The sequence below is a fragment of the Stenella coeruleoalba genome, assembly GCF_951394435.1.
Source record: "Stenella coeruleoalba genome assembly, chromosome: 17".
Taxonomy (NCBI): domain Eukaryota; kingdom Metazoa; phylum Chordata; class Mammalia; order Artiodactyla; family Delphinidae; genus Stenella; species Stenella coeruleoalba.
This window is the reverse complement of record NC_137163.1, coordinates 78,857,902-78,878,245: the sequence shown is the minus strand read 5'-3', so window position 1 is coordinate 78,878,245 and position 20,344 is coordinate 78,857,902. Positions and strand designations below refer to the sequence as shown.

Genomic DNA, 20,344 nt, shown 5'->3' with positions numbered 1-20,344 from the left:
AAATATCCAAAATATTTTCAATTAACGTATTTTTCTAAATAACAAAATTAGAACGTTAAATTCTACATTTGGGATTACATCTATCAATCAGTTGGATCTTGTCAAAATCAACAATGTTCCTAATTAAAAAAAAACTATGTATTGAGAAAATTCTTCATCGAGTTTCAATTTGTCGTGGCCAACAAAATATCATTGAGAGGAAAATAATGCACTCCTGTGAGATGTTTTCTTTTCCGAGGATATACATAGCTGTAGTTACAGAGGTGTGTGTGTGTGTGTGTGTGTGTGTGTGTGTGTGTGTGTGTGTGTGTAGTTTTCTGATTTGGAAATATTCGTTATGATGTTTTGGAAGTAATAGCTAGCCTTTTGATATATTTTTGTTTTATCAAAACATGGAATAAAGTTCAGTTTTGCTTTAGAGTTACTGTAGTTATTCTCTTCCTGTATCATTGTTCGTTTGGAAGAGCAAATGTACTTAATAGGAACTAAGACAATTCTTAGCAATAGATTTATGGTTACTCTTATCCCATTAGATAATTTTACCACTTTCTTCTTTGTTTCCCTAAAGTGTGTTTGTACTTCAACCATCCGTCACGTACCACATGTTTCTGTTCAGTTTCTAAATACCATACTAACGTGATTACCAGGTTAGCTGGTTGAGGGAAAGAGCAGGCGTGTGTACAGTAGGAATCAGCAGCAGGTTGCCTGGGCTCGACTTCTGGTAAATCTCTGATAAATTACTTAGCTATCTTTATTTCAGAATTCTCACCATTATGTCAGGAATTATAATTATAGCTACCTTCTGGGTTGTTGGTTTGAAGAAGTAAGCTAAGAAAGGGTACTTCATAAGCGCTGGATAAATGTTAGGGATTTCTGTCTCTGAATTGCTCTTGAAATGTGTGTCACCCTAAAGTGGCATCGGTCATGTCCTCCAAGGTGGTTCCTCTACTTTTATCCCATTTTGTGAATGATACGACCTTCTGGCAAATGTAAAGGGCTAGATGTGTTTTTCCTTAGTCCAAATAACTATTGAATGATGTGTCCCTTCCATCCCTGGAATCAGAGGACAGTCTTTCGAGCAAGTGCTGGAAATGAAGTGACTGGACTCACGTCTCTGGGATGAGATCACTGTGACTCTTCAAGGTCACCTTTCCCTGGTGTGACATCAGCTCTGTGACAACCACACACATCACAGAAAGAGAACTCAGGCCCCAGAGACCAGAGACAAGGCTGTCATTCAATGGCAGATCTTTCTGGTACCACGTCCCAAGTGGAAGCCACGCACGGACGCCTCCGTCCTGGCCGTGGGAGCCTCTGAGGAGTCATTCCCGGGACCTCTTGCTGCACAGCCAGCAGCAGAGGTGGGAACACAAGCCTGGCTGGTTGACCCCTGGTGCTTCTCTTTCTCCACTGCCCTCCATTAGGGGACTTTCTTTGAGCATATAATTGTCTCCATCATTGAAATTCCTACAACTCACGCATCCACCTGCTTAGCTGTGCGCCAGAGGGAGGAGGGGGCAGGCGTGCACGCCGCTTCTGCAGAAGGGGTGCTTGTGTAACAGGCAATTTCATCTTAAAGACTTGCTTATTCTGGGGCTTCCCTGGTGGCACAGTGGTTAAGAATCTGCCTGCCAATGCAGGGGACACGGGTTCGAGCCCTGGTCCAGGAAGATCCCACACGCCGCCAAGCCACTAAGCCTGTGCACCACAACTACCGAGCCTGCGCTCTAGAGCCCACAAGCCACAACTACTGAGCCCGCAAGCCACAACTACTGAAGCCCACGTGCCTAGAGCCCGTGCTCAGCAACAAGAGAAGCCACCACAGTGAGAAGCCCGCACACCGCAATGAAGAGTAGCCCCCGCTCGCCGCAAGTAGAGAAAGCCCAAGCGCAGCAACGAAGACGGAACGCAGCCAAAAATAGATAAATAAATTAAATAAATTAAAAAAAAAAAAGACTTGCTTAATCTACCGATTCAAGCACTATGAACCCAACAGTCTTCTCCTGATGTGCTCACATAGAATTTACACATCATGTCAGGGATCCTGGTATAACCAGATCTTAATGGGCTTGGGCTTCTTGACTTGGGGACAAAAAGCTGGTGAACGAAGGTTGGTGAACACACGGTGTAAAATTACGTGATTGTGTTCCAAGCACTGCAAAGAGACTCAGTTTCCTCACCAGACTGTGAGGTGTTGCCCTTATGAGGCTCCAGAGCCAGCCCCTCTCTGCTGGGCAAGGCTTGAGGCCCACGAGCACTGGAAGGTGAGGGAGAGCGGCAGAGGGGGACACGGGCAGAGGACGGCAGTCGCTCTGTCCACCACTTCTGCCCACGCCCCCCAGCCCGCCTCTCGGGCTTGTCTCCCTTTGTTCACCAGCCTTCCGTTTGACCTCTGGTCCTCACGGGCAGCACCCCGGGCCCTGGTCACACGGAAGCAAAGGCTGCAACACAGCAGGGAGACTGAAGGCGCGTGCTCACAGCTCCGCCCGACTTGGTCCCCCTGACAGCAGATGCCCTGCAGTGGAGAGACCTCCCATCTGCACTGGGTTTCCGTCCAAAGGACCCTAAGGACAGGACATGCACACACAGTATGATACAATTCAACACATATTTAAGCGTCATTCTGTTTGGTGTACCTTCTCCCCTATACTGCTGTTTTTCCGGGGAAGTGCTTTCAAATACACAGAAGTCATAGCTAGCCATCTAAACAAGAGAGAAATTGACACAGAATGTATTTATTAATTGATCTGATAATTTGGGAGCTAATACAATACATGCTGTATAATAGATCACTTGTAACGCGTAAACTAAGATTTCATCAAATTTGATTGCAGAAATTAAACTTATTTTGGACAGAAGAGTACCTGTATGCTTTGTATTTATGTAAAATCAGAGTTATAAACGTCCTGTGATTGTATTTTATTTGTGTAGGAACATAAAGTGAGTCAGTGAACATTATAAAGCATATAGGTTTTTAAAAGTCAGTCATGGAAAAGAATTACATACAGAAGGAGAGAGGGGTATTTTCATTCCAGCCATAAGTGATGGCTCTGAGTTGTACCGTGCTCCATGATTTTTATAATGTCGATTTTCCAGCAATGTCATGTATATTAAAGCATATTTCCTTAGTGTATATATGTGTGTATGTTGCGGCATTTTATATAGTTTTAAATTATTCATTGTTATATGTACTTATGTATACCACATAACCTATTTTCTATTCAACAGAAATGTGTAAAAATGACAATACTCTTATTTTTGTATGCATGAAAGGAAACTTATTCTTGAAATATGTTGGGTTTTTTTTTTTTTTTTTGCGGTACGCGGGCCTCTCACTGGTGTGGCCTCTCCCGTCGCGGAGCACAGGCTCCGGACGCGCAGGCTCAGCGGCCATGGCTCACGGGCCCAGCCGCTCTGCGGCATGTGGGATCCTCCCGGACCGGGGCACGAACCCATGTCCCCTGCATCGGCAGGTGGACTCTCAACCACTGCGCCACCAGGGAAGCCCTTGAAATATGTTTTGATGGTTGTACTACTAGGTAGAAAAATGGGCGAGTACCCAAAGTGACTCAGAAGGATCCAATACAGCTAACGTTCCTTCATGGAACCTCACTTTCTTCCCAATCAATTGCCAATCGCATTGCTTTCGATGCCATTTGTACACCAATAATTATGAACCTGTTCAGAGCTCTGCCCTGCAACTCACCTCATGTCTTTATTGCCAGCTGGACGCTCCATGTGGGCGTCTGACCCACATCTCCCAGGGGACGTGCCGCCGCTCCAGACACCCCCTCGCCGGCGGCCTGACCCACCCGCCATTCACGTCCAAGAACTCAGGCACCGACCTCCAGTCTGTCTGTCACACCTGGCACCTCAGCAGATGCATCCCACCCGTCTCCACGACGCCAGCACCCTCGCGCCTCCCCGCGTTAGTCTTACCATTTCTCACGCATCTTCCTGCCTTAAAACTTGCCCCCGTTAGCGTTCAGTTCGAAGCGAAGCAAGATCCAGAGTTTTCAGGCACCTGCAGAGGGCCGCGGCCCGGACCACCACCCTCTGCACAGCCACCCGCCGCCCGCCCCACTTCCTCCGTCCTGCGCTGGCTCACGGCAGCCGTCCCAGATATCCCAAATACTAGTTTACTCTCTCCCTTCATGCCTGCCCTCAAATGTCACCTCCTTGAAGAGCCCTTTCTTATCATTCTGTATAAATGGCACGGCCCCTGGGGCTGGCACCCCGCAAAGCGCTAACAGGCTTTCCCGACATCTGACCTGTTAGGAATAAGCATTTCCTTGTTTGCGCTCTGATTTGTCTCATCCCCGCTCAAAACAAGTCTCCGTGAGACAGAGGTGCTCAGTGCTTGGACTGCACACCACAGCAGTGCTTGGCACACAGCAGGCGTGCAGAACTTTCCTGGGTGAACATCAGCTGAGCACCCACCATGGGCACTGGACTGGGCCAAGATAAAATACTTTCTGAGGTTGCAGGGGGTATGTGCAATCTGGAACGCCACCCGAAAATGTTTCCACAGTTGAAAGTTATTATTACTTGTTTAAAAAGAAGTATCACTAGAAAAAAGAGACGAAAAGACAGCATCTAATGGTCCTGGATGTAAACAGCATTCAGTTTTATCCTGAGTTGTTCTTTAGCAAATGACCCAGGAGCCAGGCCAGAGATGATACCATCTATATCATGAGTACTAATTGGGCACTTTGGCCCCCAGACCTCCCCTTCATCTGACTAAATGTGCAGGATTAATTGAACACATTTTATGAGAGGCTTGCTGGCCAGATACCACTTCTCACAATTATCTTCACTTTTTAAATCTCCACAGACACGGCTCTCAAACAGGATCCTGGGGTACATAATCAGAGGTGTGATTTTAGGTGACACAAGGAACCCCCTTTATGTCTCATGCTAGTCAGATCCGGACGAGTCCATCCTGGCTAGCTGGCATCTGTTACTACTCGAGGGATTAGGAAAAAGTTGGTAAGTTTCAGGGGAGAGCTACTAAGGTCATTAAATAGCTAAGGCACGGTACCCCTGAGGAAAGGTAAAATAGTTCGCTTCACTTGGTTTCATAAAGAGAAAGCCGAAAGGTGGCTTGATAATTGTCCTCAAGGATACAAAAGGTTACTTTTTAAGAAGTGGTGACCACTTGTTTTCAATCGCATCTGAAGAGAGATTAAGAATAAATTAGTGTACGCTGCAGTGTGAGGGCTCCTGTTTTCAGGAAAGGAAAATTAGGAGATTGAAGAACAGTCTTCACATACCAAGTATTAAAGGCTGAGAATTAGAGTTTCATTCTTTGGAAATACTTACAGGTGCCACTGTTTGGATTATTTCTTAAAGGCAGGACCAAATGACCAGCCACAATTCCTACTGACCCTTAATGTCCACATCTGTAGGAACAACTAGTACATTTCTCAGACCCCCCACACTGGACAGCCTGTTCTCCTAAAAGCCGTCGGGTCTTTGGATTTCAAAGCATGGATTTGAGGATTTTTTTTTTAGTATGATGTAATTATCCTCAGAACTAGAATATTAGGATTGAAATCTGAAAGATGAATCTCGTAACTATTAACTAAAACCATTCATCTCCATAGGCGATATGGAAAGTCAACCCTGAATACTATTGTAAGAAATTAATGTTATTGTTTTATGTGTCTCTGGTTGGTTTGTTTTCTGGTGCTAGTTGTGCTAATTTATCGTAGTGACGCTTCTATTTGTTTCAATAATAATGTCTTTGGGAAAATGCTGATATCAATCAATAATGAAAACTGATTAAAGGATATTAAATAAGAAGTCAAAAATGCAAAGCAGATACAAGGGTAAAAGTTTCTTTTAATAATTGTATTTTGTTTATATGCCATATACTTTTTAAACGCATTACCATATAAGAAAGCACTTTTCCCTTTGAAGGTACACAACATTTTTCCACATGGCCTGGTTGGCTTTACTGAAACTCTTCTTTTTTTTACGTAGGGTTTTCCTTTCTCTTTCCTGTCAAAAGCTAAATCTAGCACATATTAAGCTAGTGAAGGAGCATAAGCCAGGCTGTGTGGATAGACTGAAACACGGGGATCCTTATCAAGGCTGTGACAGAGAGTGGGTTAGAGTACAGGGCCTCAGCTGGGTCAGTATATCCCACAGCCCCCGCCTAGAGCGCTGGACAAACAGCCTTGGCTTTGCTCAGAGATTAGTGTAGTTGTGTGTGAATCAGGTAAATTCCATGCCAGATGGGACACTGCTTGGGAGAAAGTTATTCTCTTAAACTATCACTCTCCTAGGGTCCTGGCGGAATGCATTCCAAACTCACTTTTCTAAGCCACTCCCCCCCATAGATTTCTGAAACTAAGAATTCTAATAGTAGAACATGTGTTCTAATGCCAACAGTAAAAAAAAAATTGTGAATGGCAGGTATATATTTTTTAACATCTTTATTGGAGTATAATTGCTTTACAATGGTGTGTTAGTTTCTGCTTTATAACAAAGTGAATCAGCTATACGTATACCTATATCCCTATATCCCTTCCCTCTTGCGTCTCCCTCCCACCCCTCTATGTGGCCACAAAGCACCAAGCAGATCTCCCTGTGCTATGCGGCTGCTTCCCACTAGTGTTCGACTTTACATTTGGTAGTGTATATATGTCCCTGCCACTCTCTCACTTCGCCCCAGCTTACCCTTCCCCCTCCCTGTGTCCTCAGGTCCGTTCTCTACATCTGCGTATTTATATTTGTTTTTCTCTTTCTGACTTACTTCACTCTGTATGACAGACTCTCACTCTATCTACCTCACTACAAATAACTCAATTTTTTCTTTTTATGGCTGAGTAATATTCCATTGTATATATGTGCCACATCTTCTTTATCCATTCATCTGTCAATGGACACTTAGGTTGCTTCCAGGTCCTGGCTTTTGTAAAGAGAACTGCAATGAACATTGTGGTACATGACTCTTTTTGAATTATAGTTTTCTCAGGGTATATGCCCAGTAGTGGGATTGCTGGGTCGTATGCTAGTTCTATTTTTAGTTTTTTTAAGGAACCTCCATACTGTTCTGCATAGTGGCTTTATCAATTTACAGTCCCACCAACAGTGCAAGAAGTTTCCTTTTTCCCCACACCCTCTCCAGCATTTATTGTTTGTAGATTTTTTGATGATGGCCATTCTGACTGGTGTGAGATGATATCTCATTGTAGTTTTGATTTGCATTTCCCTAATGATTAATGATGTTGAGCATTCTTTCATGTGTTTGTTGGCAATCTGTATATCTTCTTTGGAGAAATGTCTATTCAGATCTTCTGCCCATTTTTGGATTGGGTTGTTTGTTTTTTTGATATTGAGCTGCATGAACTGCTTGTAAATTTTGGAGATTAATGCTTTGTTAGTTGCTTCACTTGCAAATGTCTCTCCCATTCTGAGGGTTGTCTTTTGGTCTTGTTTATGGTTTCCTTTGCTGTGCAAAAGCTTTTAAGTTTCATTAGGTCCCATTTGTTTATTTTTGTTTTTATTTCCATTTCTCTAGGAGGTGGGAGGTGGTTCAAAAAGGGTCTTGCTGTGATTTATGTCATAGAGTGTTCTGCCTATGTTTTCCTCTAAGAGTCTGATAGTGTCTGGCCTTACATTTAGGTCTTTCATCCATTTTGAGTTTATTTTTGTGTATGGTGTTAGGGGGTGTTCTAATTTCATTCTTTTATATGTAGCTGTCCAGTTTTCTCAGCACCACATATTGAAGATGCTGTCTTTTCTCCAGTGTATATTCTTGCCTCCTTTATCAAAGATAAGGTGACCATATGTGCATGGGTTTATCTCTGGGCTTTCTATCCTATTCCATTGATCTATATTTCTGTTTTTGTGCCAGTACCATACTGTCTTGATTACTGTAGCTTTGTAGTATAGTCTAAAGTCAGGGAGCCTGATTCCTCCAGCTCCATTTTTCTTTCTCAAGATTGCATTGGCTATTCAGGGTCTTTTTTGCTTCCATACAAATTGTGAAATGTTTTGTTCTAGTTCTGTGAAAAATGCCATTGATAGTTTGATAGGGATTGCATTGAATCTGTAGATTGCTTTGGGTAGTATAGTCATTTTCACAATGTTGATTCTTCCAATCCAAGAATATAGTATATCTCTCCATCTGTTGGTATCATCTTTAATTTCTTTCATCAGTGTCTTATAGTTTTCTGCATACAGGTCTTTTGTCTCCTTAGGTAGGTTTATTCCTAGGTATTTTATTCTTTTTGTTGCAGTAGTAGATGGGAGTGTTTCCTTAATTTCTCTTTCAGATTTTTCATCATTAGTGTATAGGAATGCAAGAGATTTCTGTGTGTTAATTTTGTATCTTGGTACTTTACCAAATTCATTGATTAGTTCTAGTAGTTTTCTGGTAGCACATTTAGGATCCTTTATGTATAGTATCATGTCATCTTCAAACAGTGACAGTTTTACTTCTTGTTTTCTGATTTGGATTCCTTCTATTTCTTTTTCTTCTCTGATTGCTATGGCTAAAACTTCCAAAACTATGTTGAATAATAGTGGTGAGAGGGGGCAGTCTTGTCTTGTCCCTGATCTTAGTGGAAATGGTTTCAGTTTTTCACCATTGAGAACAATGTTGCCTGTGGGTTTGTTATATATGGCCTTTATTATGTTGAGGTAACTTCCCTCTATGCCTACCTTTCTGGAGGGTTTTTATCATAAATGCGTGTTGAATTTTGTAAAAAGCTTTTTCTGCATCTATTGAGTTGATCATGTTTTTTATTCCTCAATTTGTTAATATGGTGTATCACATTGATTGATTTGCATATATTGAAGAATCCTTGCATTCCTGGAATAAACCCCACTTGATCATGATATATGATCCTTTTAATGTGCTGTTGGATTCTGTTTGCTAGTATTTTGTTGAGGATTTTTGCATCTATGTTCATCAGTGATATTGGCCTGTAGGTTTCTTTCTTTGTGACATCTCTGTCTGGTTTTGGTATCAGGGGGATGTTAGCCTTGTAGAATGAGTTTTGGAGTGTTCCTCCCTCTGCTATTTTTTGGAAGAGTTTGAGAAAGATGGGTGCTAGCTCTTTGCTAAATGTTTGATAGAATTTGCCTATGAAGCCATCTGGTCCTGGGCTTTTGTTTGTTGGAAGATTTCTAATCACAGTCTCAATTTCAGTGCTTGTGATTGGTCTGTATATATTTTCTATTTCTTCCTGGTTCAGTCTTAGAAGGTTGTGCTTTTCTAAGAATGTGTCCATTTCTTCCAGCTTGTCCATTTTATTGGCATATAGTTGCTTGTAGTAATATCTCATGATCCTTTTATTTCTGCAGTGTCAGTTGTTACTTCTCCTTTCTCATTTCTAATTCTGTTGATTTGAGTCTTATCCCTTTTTTCCTTGATGAGTCTAGCTAATAGTTTATCGATTTTGTTTATCTTATCAAAGAACCACCTTTTAGTTTTATTGATCTTTGCTATCATTTCCTTCATTTCTTTTTCATTTATTTCTGATCTGTTCTTTATGATTTCTTTCCTTCTGCTAACTTTGGGGTTTTTTGTTCTTCTTTCTCTAATTGCTTTAGGTGTAAGGTTAGGTTGTTTATTTGAGATGTTTGTCATTTCTTGAGGTGGGATTGTATTGCTATAAACTTCCTTCTTAGAACTGCTTTTGCTGTATCCCGTAGGTTTTGGGTCTTCGTGTTTTCATTGTCATTTGTCTCTAGGTAGTTTTTGATTTCCTCTTTGATTTCTTTAGTGATCTCTTGGTTATTTAGTAGGGTATTGTTTAGCCTCCGTGTGTTTGTATTTTTTACAGATTGCTTCCTGTAATTGATATCTAGTCTCATAGGGTTGTGGTCAGAAAAAATATTTGATATGATTTCGATTTTCTTAAATTTACCAAGGCTTGATTTGTGACCCAAGATATGATCTATCCTGGAAAATGTTCCATGAGCACTTGAGAAGAAAGTGTATTCTGCTGGTTTTGGATGGAATGTCCTATAAATATTCATTAAATCCATCTTGTTTAATGTGTCATTTAAAGCTCGTGTTTCCTTATTTATTTTCATTTTGGATGATCTGTCCATTGGTGAAAGTGTGGTGTTAAAGTCCCCTACAATTATTGTGTTACTGTCAATTTTCCCTTTTATGGCTGTTAGCATTTGCTTTAGGTATTGAGGTACTCCTATGTTGGGTGCATAAATATTTATAATTGTTATATGCTCTTCTTGGATTGATCCCTTGATTGTTATGTAGAGTTCTTCATCGTCTCTTGTAACAGTCTTTATTTTAAAGTCAGTTTTGTCTGTTATGATAATTGCTACCCCAGCTTTCTTTTGATTTCCATTTGCATGGAATATCTTTCTCCACCCTCACTTTCAGTCTGTATGTGTCCCTAGGTCTTAAGTGGTCTCTCGTAGACAGCATATATACAGGTCTTGCTTTTGTATCCATTCAGCCAATCTATGTCTTTTGGTTGGAGCATTTAATCCACTTACATTTAAGGTAATTATCGATATGTATGTTCCTATTACCATTTTCTTAATTGTTTTGGGTTTTTTATTGTAGGTCTTTTTCTTCTCAGGTGTTTCCTGCCTAGTAAAGTTCCTTTAGCATTTGTTGTAAAGCTGGTTTGGTGGTGCTGAATTCTCTTAGCTTTTGCTTGTCTGTAAAGGTTTTCATTTCTCTGTGGAATCTGAATGAGATCCTTGCTGGGTAGAGTAATCTTGGTTGTAGTTTTTTTCCCTTTGATCACTTTAAATATGTCCTGCCACTCCCTTCTGGCTTGCAGAGTTTCTGCTGAAAGATCAGCTGTTAACCTTATGTGGATTCCCTTATATGTTATTTGTTGCTTTTCCCTTAGGTATATATATTTTTTAACACATTTTACCTTTAATTCTAGGATCTCTGAATTTTTAGAATATGTTTTTGTTTAAGTCACTTGATCTTTGTAAGTCTTAATTTTCTCAGAAATAGAAATCATAATTGCTAATGTCTGTAAGAGCATTTTGTATTATATGTGATGTGCTGGGACAGGATTCACACACCCGTCTGGGCGCACACACACACACACACACACACACACACAATGCCTAAAGAAGGGCACAAAAGTCAAACTTGCCTGCATAATAAACATTCAGACAAGCATGTTTCTTTTTCAATGTGAATACTGTTTGTTAATTTTATTAGAAAAGGAGCCTTTCTGACTCTCCTGCTACAGCCTGCATTCCACCATAAGTGGTATCACAGGTTTGTGTGTGTTTGTGTGTGTGTGTGTGTGTGTGTACTGGAACGTAATTTGGACCTGGAGTCTGATCCAATCCAGTTTTGTAGTAATAGTCAATATTAGTGATGGTGATATTGTGATTAATAATGATACTGTGTGAAAAAAAATAATGATACTGTGTGATATTAGTGATTAATGGAGCACTTAATATACATGTCACTTTTCTAAGCAATATGTAAATATATCAACTAATTTCATCTTTATAAGAAATTCAGGCAGGTATATCATCCTCTTTTAAGAAATACCTGCACTGATTCTAGGAGAAGCAGAAATAAGAGGTAGAACTGACATCTGAACTTGGGCTGAGTGACTTCCAAATGATCTGATCTGAGTCACTAGGGCCAAGCAGCTTCTAAAATGGGGACCAACACATCCAAGACCTATTTCCCTCTTCAGGGAAAGGAAGATTATAGCCTATTTTCATGGATTATTGTAAAGATTAATTTAGAGACTGTATCTGAGGAATACGCTTCATGTTTTCTCTGAAATTTGCCATTATGTCCATTTATATCAGGGATTCCAGTTTCCCAGGGAAAAGGAGCAAATTTAAACTTTTATTCCTTCTTTTCCCAGATGAGGCAACTAAAATCCTCCAAAATGAATTGACTTACATTATACAGCGTGTTCACTTGGATTGATTGTAATTGATTTTTTAATATCTAAAATGCCTTGAGTTTTCTTTTAAATTAATTTAAAAATAATAGTTGTAAGTATTTATTTCGGTTACTTTTTTCAGAAGTTGAAATTTTTACTCTTCAGATCATGAGATTTACCTGTGAACATATGAGTAATAATTTAAAGGCCAGATGAGTTTGAAAATAGTTACTCTGGCAGGTATTCAGTGACATTTTACTAGAAAAGTAATTTTAATACCTTGATATCTGCCATAGCTATAAAAATGGAAATACTAACATTCATGTATATTACCTTCACCTACTTTTCCTGTATTTCTATATAGCACAAAAAAGTCAAAGTTACGTAATTATTGAGTTAATATAATTTAAAATGCAAGCTATTTTTCCACATTGGTCATATTGGCTGAATAAGACATGAATATCCTTTTCATTCTGTGACGTATGGAATCAGGTTTATAGTATTCTGAGTCATTGCCCCAACTTTCTCTTTTACAATTTTTCCTCAATTCCTAGCTGCATTCTTTTTACCTTTTAACATCTCTGAAGTTGCTACACGTACAGATGTGTGAACACATTAGTTGAAAACTTCTATTAAGACCAAGAAATGGCCACGTCAGAGTCTTCTTGACTTAATGAAATACAGTTACATAAGTAAGGTAAATGTGTATTTTTTTAAAAGCAATAAAATTTCTGAGACATGTTAGACACAGTTTTTTCATATCTCATGTAGAAGAATATTCCTATGATAGTTTAAGGGTTATAGAAATCAACTCAATATAAGAGACCATGCTTATGAAGCTCTTTAAATTTGCAAATACATTAATAAGTATTGCTTAATTTCATCATCTTCACAGCTCTGTAAGGAAAAAGAGAAATTGTGTGTTATCCATCTGTACAGTAAGGAATTGAATCTCAAGCATTCAATGCTTTGGTAGTTACCTTGCTAGTAAGAGATGAAGCCAGAAATCCTAATTTCTATCTTATGGACATGCCTCAGTGTCAATTCAAAGAAGAAGTGTTTCCGTTATAGACTTTGAGGCCTGGAAATTGTCTGCTGTGACCACTTGAATGAAGAATTAGTGCTGTCATAGAGTGTAATCTTTGTCACTGCAGCATCCCCGCCACCCACTGGTCAGCACTGATCCAGGTGTGGCCCTGTCAGAGTAGAACTGATGTGTGCCAGCCTGTGTAACTCCAGATTTTCATCAGGACAGCGACCTGCTGGACCGGCGGAAACACTGCTTCACCGTGCAGTCCGAGTCTGGGGAGGACCTCTACTTCTCCGTGGAATTAGACTCTGACCTCGCCCAGTGGGAAAGAGCCTTCCAAACAGCAACCTTTCTGGAAGTGGAACGGATACAGGTGAGAGTCTGTGGAATCGCAGGACCTGTGACCCCCAAAGATGCATGACCACTCCCCTAGAATTCTAATATAAATTCAAAGGAGCATAAAAATGCAGTTCTGTGAGTCCTGACCTTCTCAAATGTTCAATAAGTAGCCATTGTTATTAAATGAAGTGCAACACGGCTCTGAAAAACGTTTTAATTTTCCTACAATTTGATCTTTCTAGGCTATTTCCTACCACTCCTCAAAAACATATTTCTAACTTTAATTAGAATCTGCTCTACCTTAAATCTAAAGTAGAAAATGCTCTTATTTTAATTAATCGTTTACAAAGCCATTTCCTGGTCTCCAGTCACAGCCACCTAATTTCCAGCCTGAACGACTTCATTCACTCACAAGGCTCTTTCTTGCTAGAAAGCCTTCTCTTCATCTCTACCCTTCAAAACGACAGGGAATTTGAAGCTTTTCTCAGAGGTCCCATCATCCAGGACAATTTTGCTAACCCCCAGTCAGCCCTGCCCTTTGCCCCCATTGCCCCTTCCACGTGAGTCCTGTTCAAACTCGCCCCTGCCGAACAGGCTCTTAATCCGTTTCCTTAGGTGTCCCCATGCTGTGCTTGTGTTGGAGTGATGAGTGCTGGTCATCCCCGCACTGAGTTGTGGGTTTCCAGGGATTCTTTTATTCCTCTACTGACTGAAGTATAGTGCATTTTGTACACCATGAGTAATCGGCAGAAGTTCGTTAAACTTTATCTCTTAACTGTGAAGTTATATCTAGACCAAATGTCATAAACCTGTAGCCTGTACAATTCACAGGACCGTGGACGGGAACAGGCTCTGCAGCTGACCCCTAACTGACCCTTAACAGAGACCAAGGGCAAAACTGAACAGTTGTGATGCACTTGAGTTGTAGAGCTGGGACCTAAATAGACACACGGACACAATTTTGAAAACAAATGTACGATGATGACAGTACAGCATTATTATCCCGGGATTCCTGCCTGCAACAGGGGACTTGGATGCATAGTTGTTCAGTTATGTTGAACTGATATGTGACATGTATTAATATCTTTCTTCTGACTACAAATTTCTATATTCAACCCATCAGGTCACATCAGTATGACATAACAATCAGGGGAAGGGAACAGGAGAAGGCTTGTTTTCACTTTTTTCATTGCTTAATTGACATTTTCTCATATTCTGCTGATCTGCATTACCTAAAAATGTTAAAGTAACTGAGAAATGTTGTTTCAATAATTTAGCTGTATAGAACCTCAATTCAGTAAATAGATATTTTAATATCAAAGTAGAAAGATGAAAAATACCTTAACTATTATTTTATTCCAAGTATCAACACTTAAGACCATTTTAAAGCATTGTATAAAGTTGTACAGGAGTTGACGTTTTTGTTATTTATTTTGATAGTTTTGGGTTTTCCTAATTATCATTTCCCTAGAATATCACACTTCACTTGGAAACAAATACATGGTGATTTCTACCTGCTGGTTTCAATTTAAAATTTCATTTTAAGTCTCCTGATGTTTAGAAGTGAGATAGAGATAAAATTATATTGTTTCGCTGTATTTTACTATTTTTTCAAATCTGGACCTCACATCCTCTAAACTGATGTCCTGAGCAATGCATTTCTTTGTACTAGCACCTTACATATTCACAATACAAATTTGAGATGCATATGGTAAGTGAAGAGAAAAATATTTCATGTCTTTTTAGCTTTTGGTTGTTTTATAGATTTTATAATTTCCCCTGTTTACTCTACCAGAAATCAGTAATCAACGACTGAACACTGTGGTTCTGTTATTTTCAGAATTCAAAGATGTGAATATAGTTACATGAAGAAGTTTGTGGTTTACTTCTATGTTCCTAATATTTCCACTTCCACTAAAGTTGGTAAAAAAAATAAAGAGAGGACATACTCCTATTGTGAAACAGGCATAAAAGTAGGAAATTAATAAACTAATACAATAAAAATTAGTAAATTAATCTATTTTTATTTTGAAATTAGTTTTCATTAACAGGACTGCACCCTAACATTTTCTAGCTTCTAATCTATTCCTTTGTCTAGTTAAATATTTTCTGATCTCTAATGTACTTAATATTGATATAAATATATATTTATTTAAAGGATAATTCACTGAAAGCAGGTATTTCTAAACATCCTACATTGTCATTTCAATTAACACCTTAAAATCTAGCCATACTTCCCAGGGTGACAGTGGAAACTGTATGAACATTGAAACAGAAACATGACAATTTGCATGAATTACATCTTACATTCACCAGTATTCAAAGTACCGGAGTTAAGCCTAATTAATTTACTGTATTTTTAGTACCTTTATTTGTCCAATTTCTGAACAATTTTCCCAGAGTAAGTGAATAATACTGGCAAGGGACATATAATTGTTTTTTACACTAATTCAATATGAATTAATACAACCCTTTTAAAATAAGACTTTCTGTGAAGAAGTGTGTCCCGTTCAAAACTTGATTTCTTTTAATGTTATTATTTCAGACTCTTTCATTGTGCTTTATCCAGCTATAGACAGTTAGCTGTCATCCAAAAGGGCATGTAAAAAATCATTTTATGTGTGATGTATCTTCAGATATTGTGTAATAATATATAAAATTGTGCAAAATAATATATAATAATTATATATAATATATAATTGTGCAAAAATCTTTCAAAGTGTTTCTAGCTTGAAATTCCCTAAAAAGGATAATTTTTTTGCTTTTTTCTAACTATAATTCAATTTTATTATAAAATAAATATAGAAATTAAACAATAAACATTTCAATGTTAAAACATACAAATATACTCATTACATATGTTTATTAAGACTATAAATCATAGAATAAAACTTCAGTGGATCTCAAGTTATATCATATCTGTTTCGATTTAATGATTATCGAAACAATGTAATTTAATTCATAATTCTGTTCTTAATGAGATAAATTGTAGTGTTCCATACTGAAGGTGTTTCCACCTGACATGTATTTTTTAAATAATGTCACTTGAAAATAGCAAGCAATTATGTCTAAATTGGAGAAAATGAGATGGCCTTGGATATTCCTTAAGTTGATAGTAGTTTTAATAAAGTGGTAATGGGTGGGTACAAGCGTGGAAGGTAAGGTGTTCATGTATTAAATAAAATTACACCCACAAATAAACTTACAAGGCCCATTAAGTTTGTTTTCTAATCTGCTTTTTTGAAAAACTTAACTCCAAATGAATAATCTGGCCTGGTTATAACTTTCCAATGCAGATTGGGCTTAAACACATGAATATAGCTTTTTGGTGGAGTCAACGTGATGCATTTAGCCATCGTTAGTCAGAATGAGATTCACTTAATGTACATTTATACACAGTATTATAAACACAAATATGACGTAAGGATTGGTATCGAACATTTGCTTGAGATAGGTTTCTCTCTTTCTCCCTCTCCCTCCCTCTCTCTCCCCTTTGTGAATTACAAATGTTTTTCTTGGAACTTCCCTGGCGGTCCAGTGGTTAAGACTTCACTGTCCAATGCAGGGGGTGTGGGTTCGATCTCTTGTTGGGGAGCTAAGATCCCACATGCCTCTTGGCCGAAACAACAGAACATAAAACAGAAGCAATATTGTAACAAATTCAATAAAGACTTTAAAAATGGTCCACATCAAAAAAGTCTTTAAAAAAAAGGTGTTTTTCTTGATTTGAATATCCCACTCCAGTTTGCAATTAAGTGCAAATAAAACTGGCCTATGGACATAAAAATGCATTGTTTCATATAAGCCCCAAGTGTGTATTTCTCATCTGTTATTCTTGTATTCCAGCATCTATATTTTACTAGTTTTCCCAAACTATTTATATAAGTAAAAGTGTAATTTAATCTAATCTCAGTGTGAGTGATCATTAATTATTGATTTCGAAGAATCAATAGGCTTACACAAATAATAGGAAGGGTAAATGTCTTTAGGACATAACTTGTACCACACTGATGAACATGTAGAGACTCTTAAGGTCAAGACATTTCTTCTATTTCTTGCTCTGATTATTAAATCTGTTTGTGTGCCTGAGAGCTCTCTTTTTAAGAATATCAATTAAATTGATATGCCAAGAATTTAAGTAATACCTTAATCCACTTTTAGCTTAATAAAAATGCAGTGATATTTAGCTACAGAATATAACAACTTAACATAATCTTGCCTACACCTAAAAATGTGTATACAGTTTTATTGCCAGGATAGGGAAGGGCATCAGTGTGACACAAGGTAAGGGCAAGGTCACCAGGGCAGGATTGGAAACTCAGCCCTGCATCCCCCGGGCAGGTCAACAACCATTCAGCCTGTGTTTTGTTGACGTTAGGATGTTGACAACACCAGGTTCCTTATACAGTTATTGCTGAAATAAAGTTAGCTGGTGTATGAGGAACTTATCACAGCGGTTGTGACACAGTCTGATATATGTGGACTATTAACCCTGACATTGGGTCAGTCACATGAAAGTAACAGTGTTTTGTTCCGCCCAGTGCAAGACCTATGCGTGTGTGCTGGAAAGTCACCTGATGGGGCTCACGATCGACTTCAGCATGGGCTTCATCTGCTTTGACGCTGCGACCAAGGTACTGTGCGTGGTCAGCACGAGGGTGCGCGGCCTGGGTCCTAATCAAGGACGACTGGAATTGCTTCCAGCTCCTGTCAGCACTCTGACTGGTTATCGGGTGTTGGATTTAAGGTCCTCGTTTTTATTAATAGGAGATAAATTATGCCTTAATATGTTTATAGAAAAACAAGAGATTGAATTTTCATAAAACAAATGTGTTGCCAGAAAACATTATAACTATAAAAAGTGTACATATATGGACGATCTAGACGTATGTCTAGATATTACATATATTCTCTCTTACTAAAAGTATGGCCTCATGATGAAGGGAAATTTTCTTCTCTCAAAACAACTTTTTAAAAGTGTTCCTTTATTATTTTTCTGTGTCAACATCTCCAATATCAAAATGAGGAAACGTATTTTTTAGTTGTGTAGGTAATATGTTAGAATTATAGGATGGGGGAATTTCAGGGTTTGGAGGCCCCAAGCCAGGGAGGGTCACCTTGTGAACACTTGACTGTACTGTCTGATGGGGCACCTTAGTCTTCATAATCCATTCACGTCTTTAAGTGGACATTAATTTTTACAGTGTTTCAAGGCAAAATTTGAAAGGAAATTAATATGGCGTATATTCACACTTTTCATTTTTGAGAGTCTCTTCTGTGGCTTGGATAAGTTGAAGGACACTGATTTTGAGGATCTTCGATCTACTGTTTTTGCCAAGGACATATGACCTTCATGTACACACACAGTTCACAATATGTTTAATTTGACTTTTTCTAAAATGCATTTATATAGTTACAACATAATCATAATATAAATTCCATGGGTTAAACTTCCTTTTTGATTTATGTTTTTTATTCAATAATATTTCAACTCTTTCCTATCAAAGGTAGTTGTTAAAAATCCAGAAGGAAAATTCGAGAATTTAAGAATGAACATTTTCTCGATGCATCTCCTACAAGAGTAGCACTCAGCACACATGTCTTTCCCTCCAGTCCTCCTGGGTCTCTGCTTCGTAGAGGTCCCTGTTCTCACGGCGCCTGGTGGAGGGGATGGACACAAAAGGGCTCATGTGAGGTTTGCTGGTTCTTAGCAAAGGGAGTTGTTCGGGGTGGAAGCGTGTAACGAGGGGAAGAGCGCCGGGCGGTACTCAGAGGAAGCTGCCTTCTCCTCGGAATCCGCAGTCACGGTCCGCTGACCAGGCAGGAGGTGACAGCGCTGGCAGGACCCGCGGGGCCACGTTCAGAGTGAAGCAAGCAGCACCGGATAGCAGGGGCCTTGGCCTTCGTGGCCGATGCGGCCCCCGCGCTGCTGGGTGACACAGTGACAGCGCCTCCCTGCCTTAGAGCAGTAGGTGCTTACTCCTCCCATGGCTGGTTCCCTCAACCATCCCCCACCTGGCTCTGCTCCCCTTACCCCTGATTCCTGTGGAGCCAGGAGGTCAGCCCAGAACGTCCTTTTCTTGCCGGTGACACAGGCAGGACAGAGCAAGCCTTACCTGCAGTCCTTCTTCATGTGCCCCTGCTGCTAGGACACCTACAGGCTCCCACTGGTCACAGCAGGTCACATGGCTGAGGCCACACCAAGTCAGAGGGCAGAGCGCCCGGCCCACGGTGGCAGAGCACAGATCTGGGGTGATGAACCCAGGGCTGACACGCCACAGTGCCGAGGGCCACCAAAGCCGCCAGGACCTGATGGCAGAAGCATGATGCCGTCTGTGATGGCCGTGGCGCCTTGGGGAGGATGCTTCGGAGGGGAGAAGAGTGGGGGGGGCGGGGAGGTTATTGGGCGTGTGGCTTAGACCTGGGAGCTTGCAGAGCTGTAGGGACCTGAGTAACAAGGAGGACGAGGTGCCCTTAGCAGGGCTTGGAGAGAAGGGCGGAGCCTCTGACCCGGGCAGCTCTGGGGAATTATTCTCCTGAAAGTAGCCACAGAGGCGTCATTGGGTAGCTACTCTGTTTAAGGACCGGGCTCACTTTTCTAATACTGTGTGTCTCGCAGTAGTTCAGTGACTTTTCTAAGTTTCTTGGAAAACCCATTCCAGTGGCGTGTGCTCTAGCGCAGGACCCAGATATTATAAACAGACAACGTATGTCGCGGCCTTCAATGCCCGGGTGCATTTCTGGCAGCTGGTCTCCGCACCGTGCAGCCTCAGGACGGCCACTCCCCCGGGACACTTCTTGGTCTGGAACACAAACAAATTTCTGGCAGGCAGGTGTCAGCAGGTAACCGAGATAGAAAATTATTCCACGTTCACTGGGTGAACAGAATTTAGGCTCCACTGGGACCCCCGACATGGGACCCGTCCTCTGCAGACCACTCAGGCCCTGGACGTACAGGGGCCCTCACCCACCTTGAGTGACTCAGACTCTCCTCTTCAACTGCTTTTTAACCAAATCAGGATGATTTGACACAGAAAGACCATGCATCCCAAGGTAATTTGTTATATGTTGCTAATTTAATGAACATAATAGTTTTCAAGTGATGCCTTTT

General features: G+C 40.0%; 1 protein-coding gene across 8 annotated transcripts in view; it reads left to right on the top strand.

The window, feature by feature from the left end:
• SNTG1 (syntrophin gamma 1) overlaps nt 1-20,344 on the top strand; it is a 462,794-nt gene that overhangs the window by 415,632 nt on the left and 26,818 nt on the right. For all 8 annotated transcript variants that reach the window (XM_079902226.1, XM_079902222.1, XM_079902224.1 and 5 more), the window contains 2 exons: nt 13,115-13,267; nt 17,775-17,867. In XM_079902226.1, the coding sequence (XP_079758352.1) occupies nt 13,115-13,267; nt 17,775-17,867 (246 nt within the window). The remainder of the gene's footprint in view (nt 1-13,114; nt 13,268-17,774; nt 17,868-20,344) is intronic.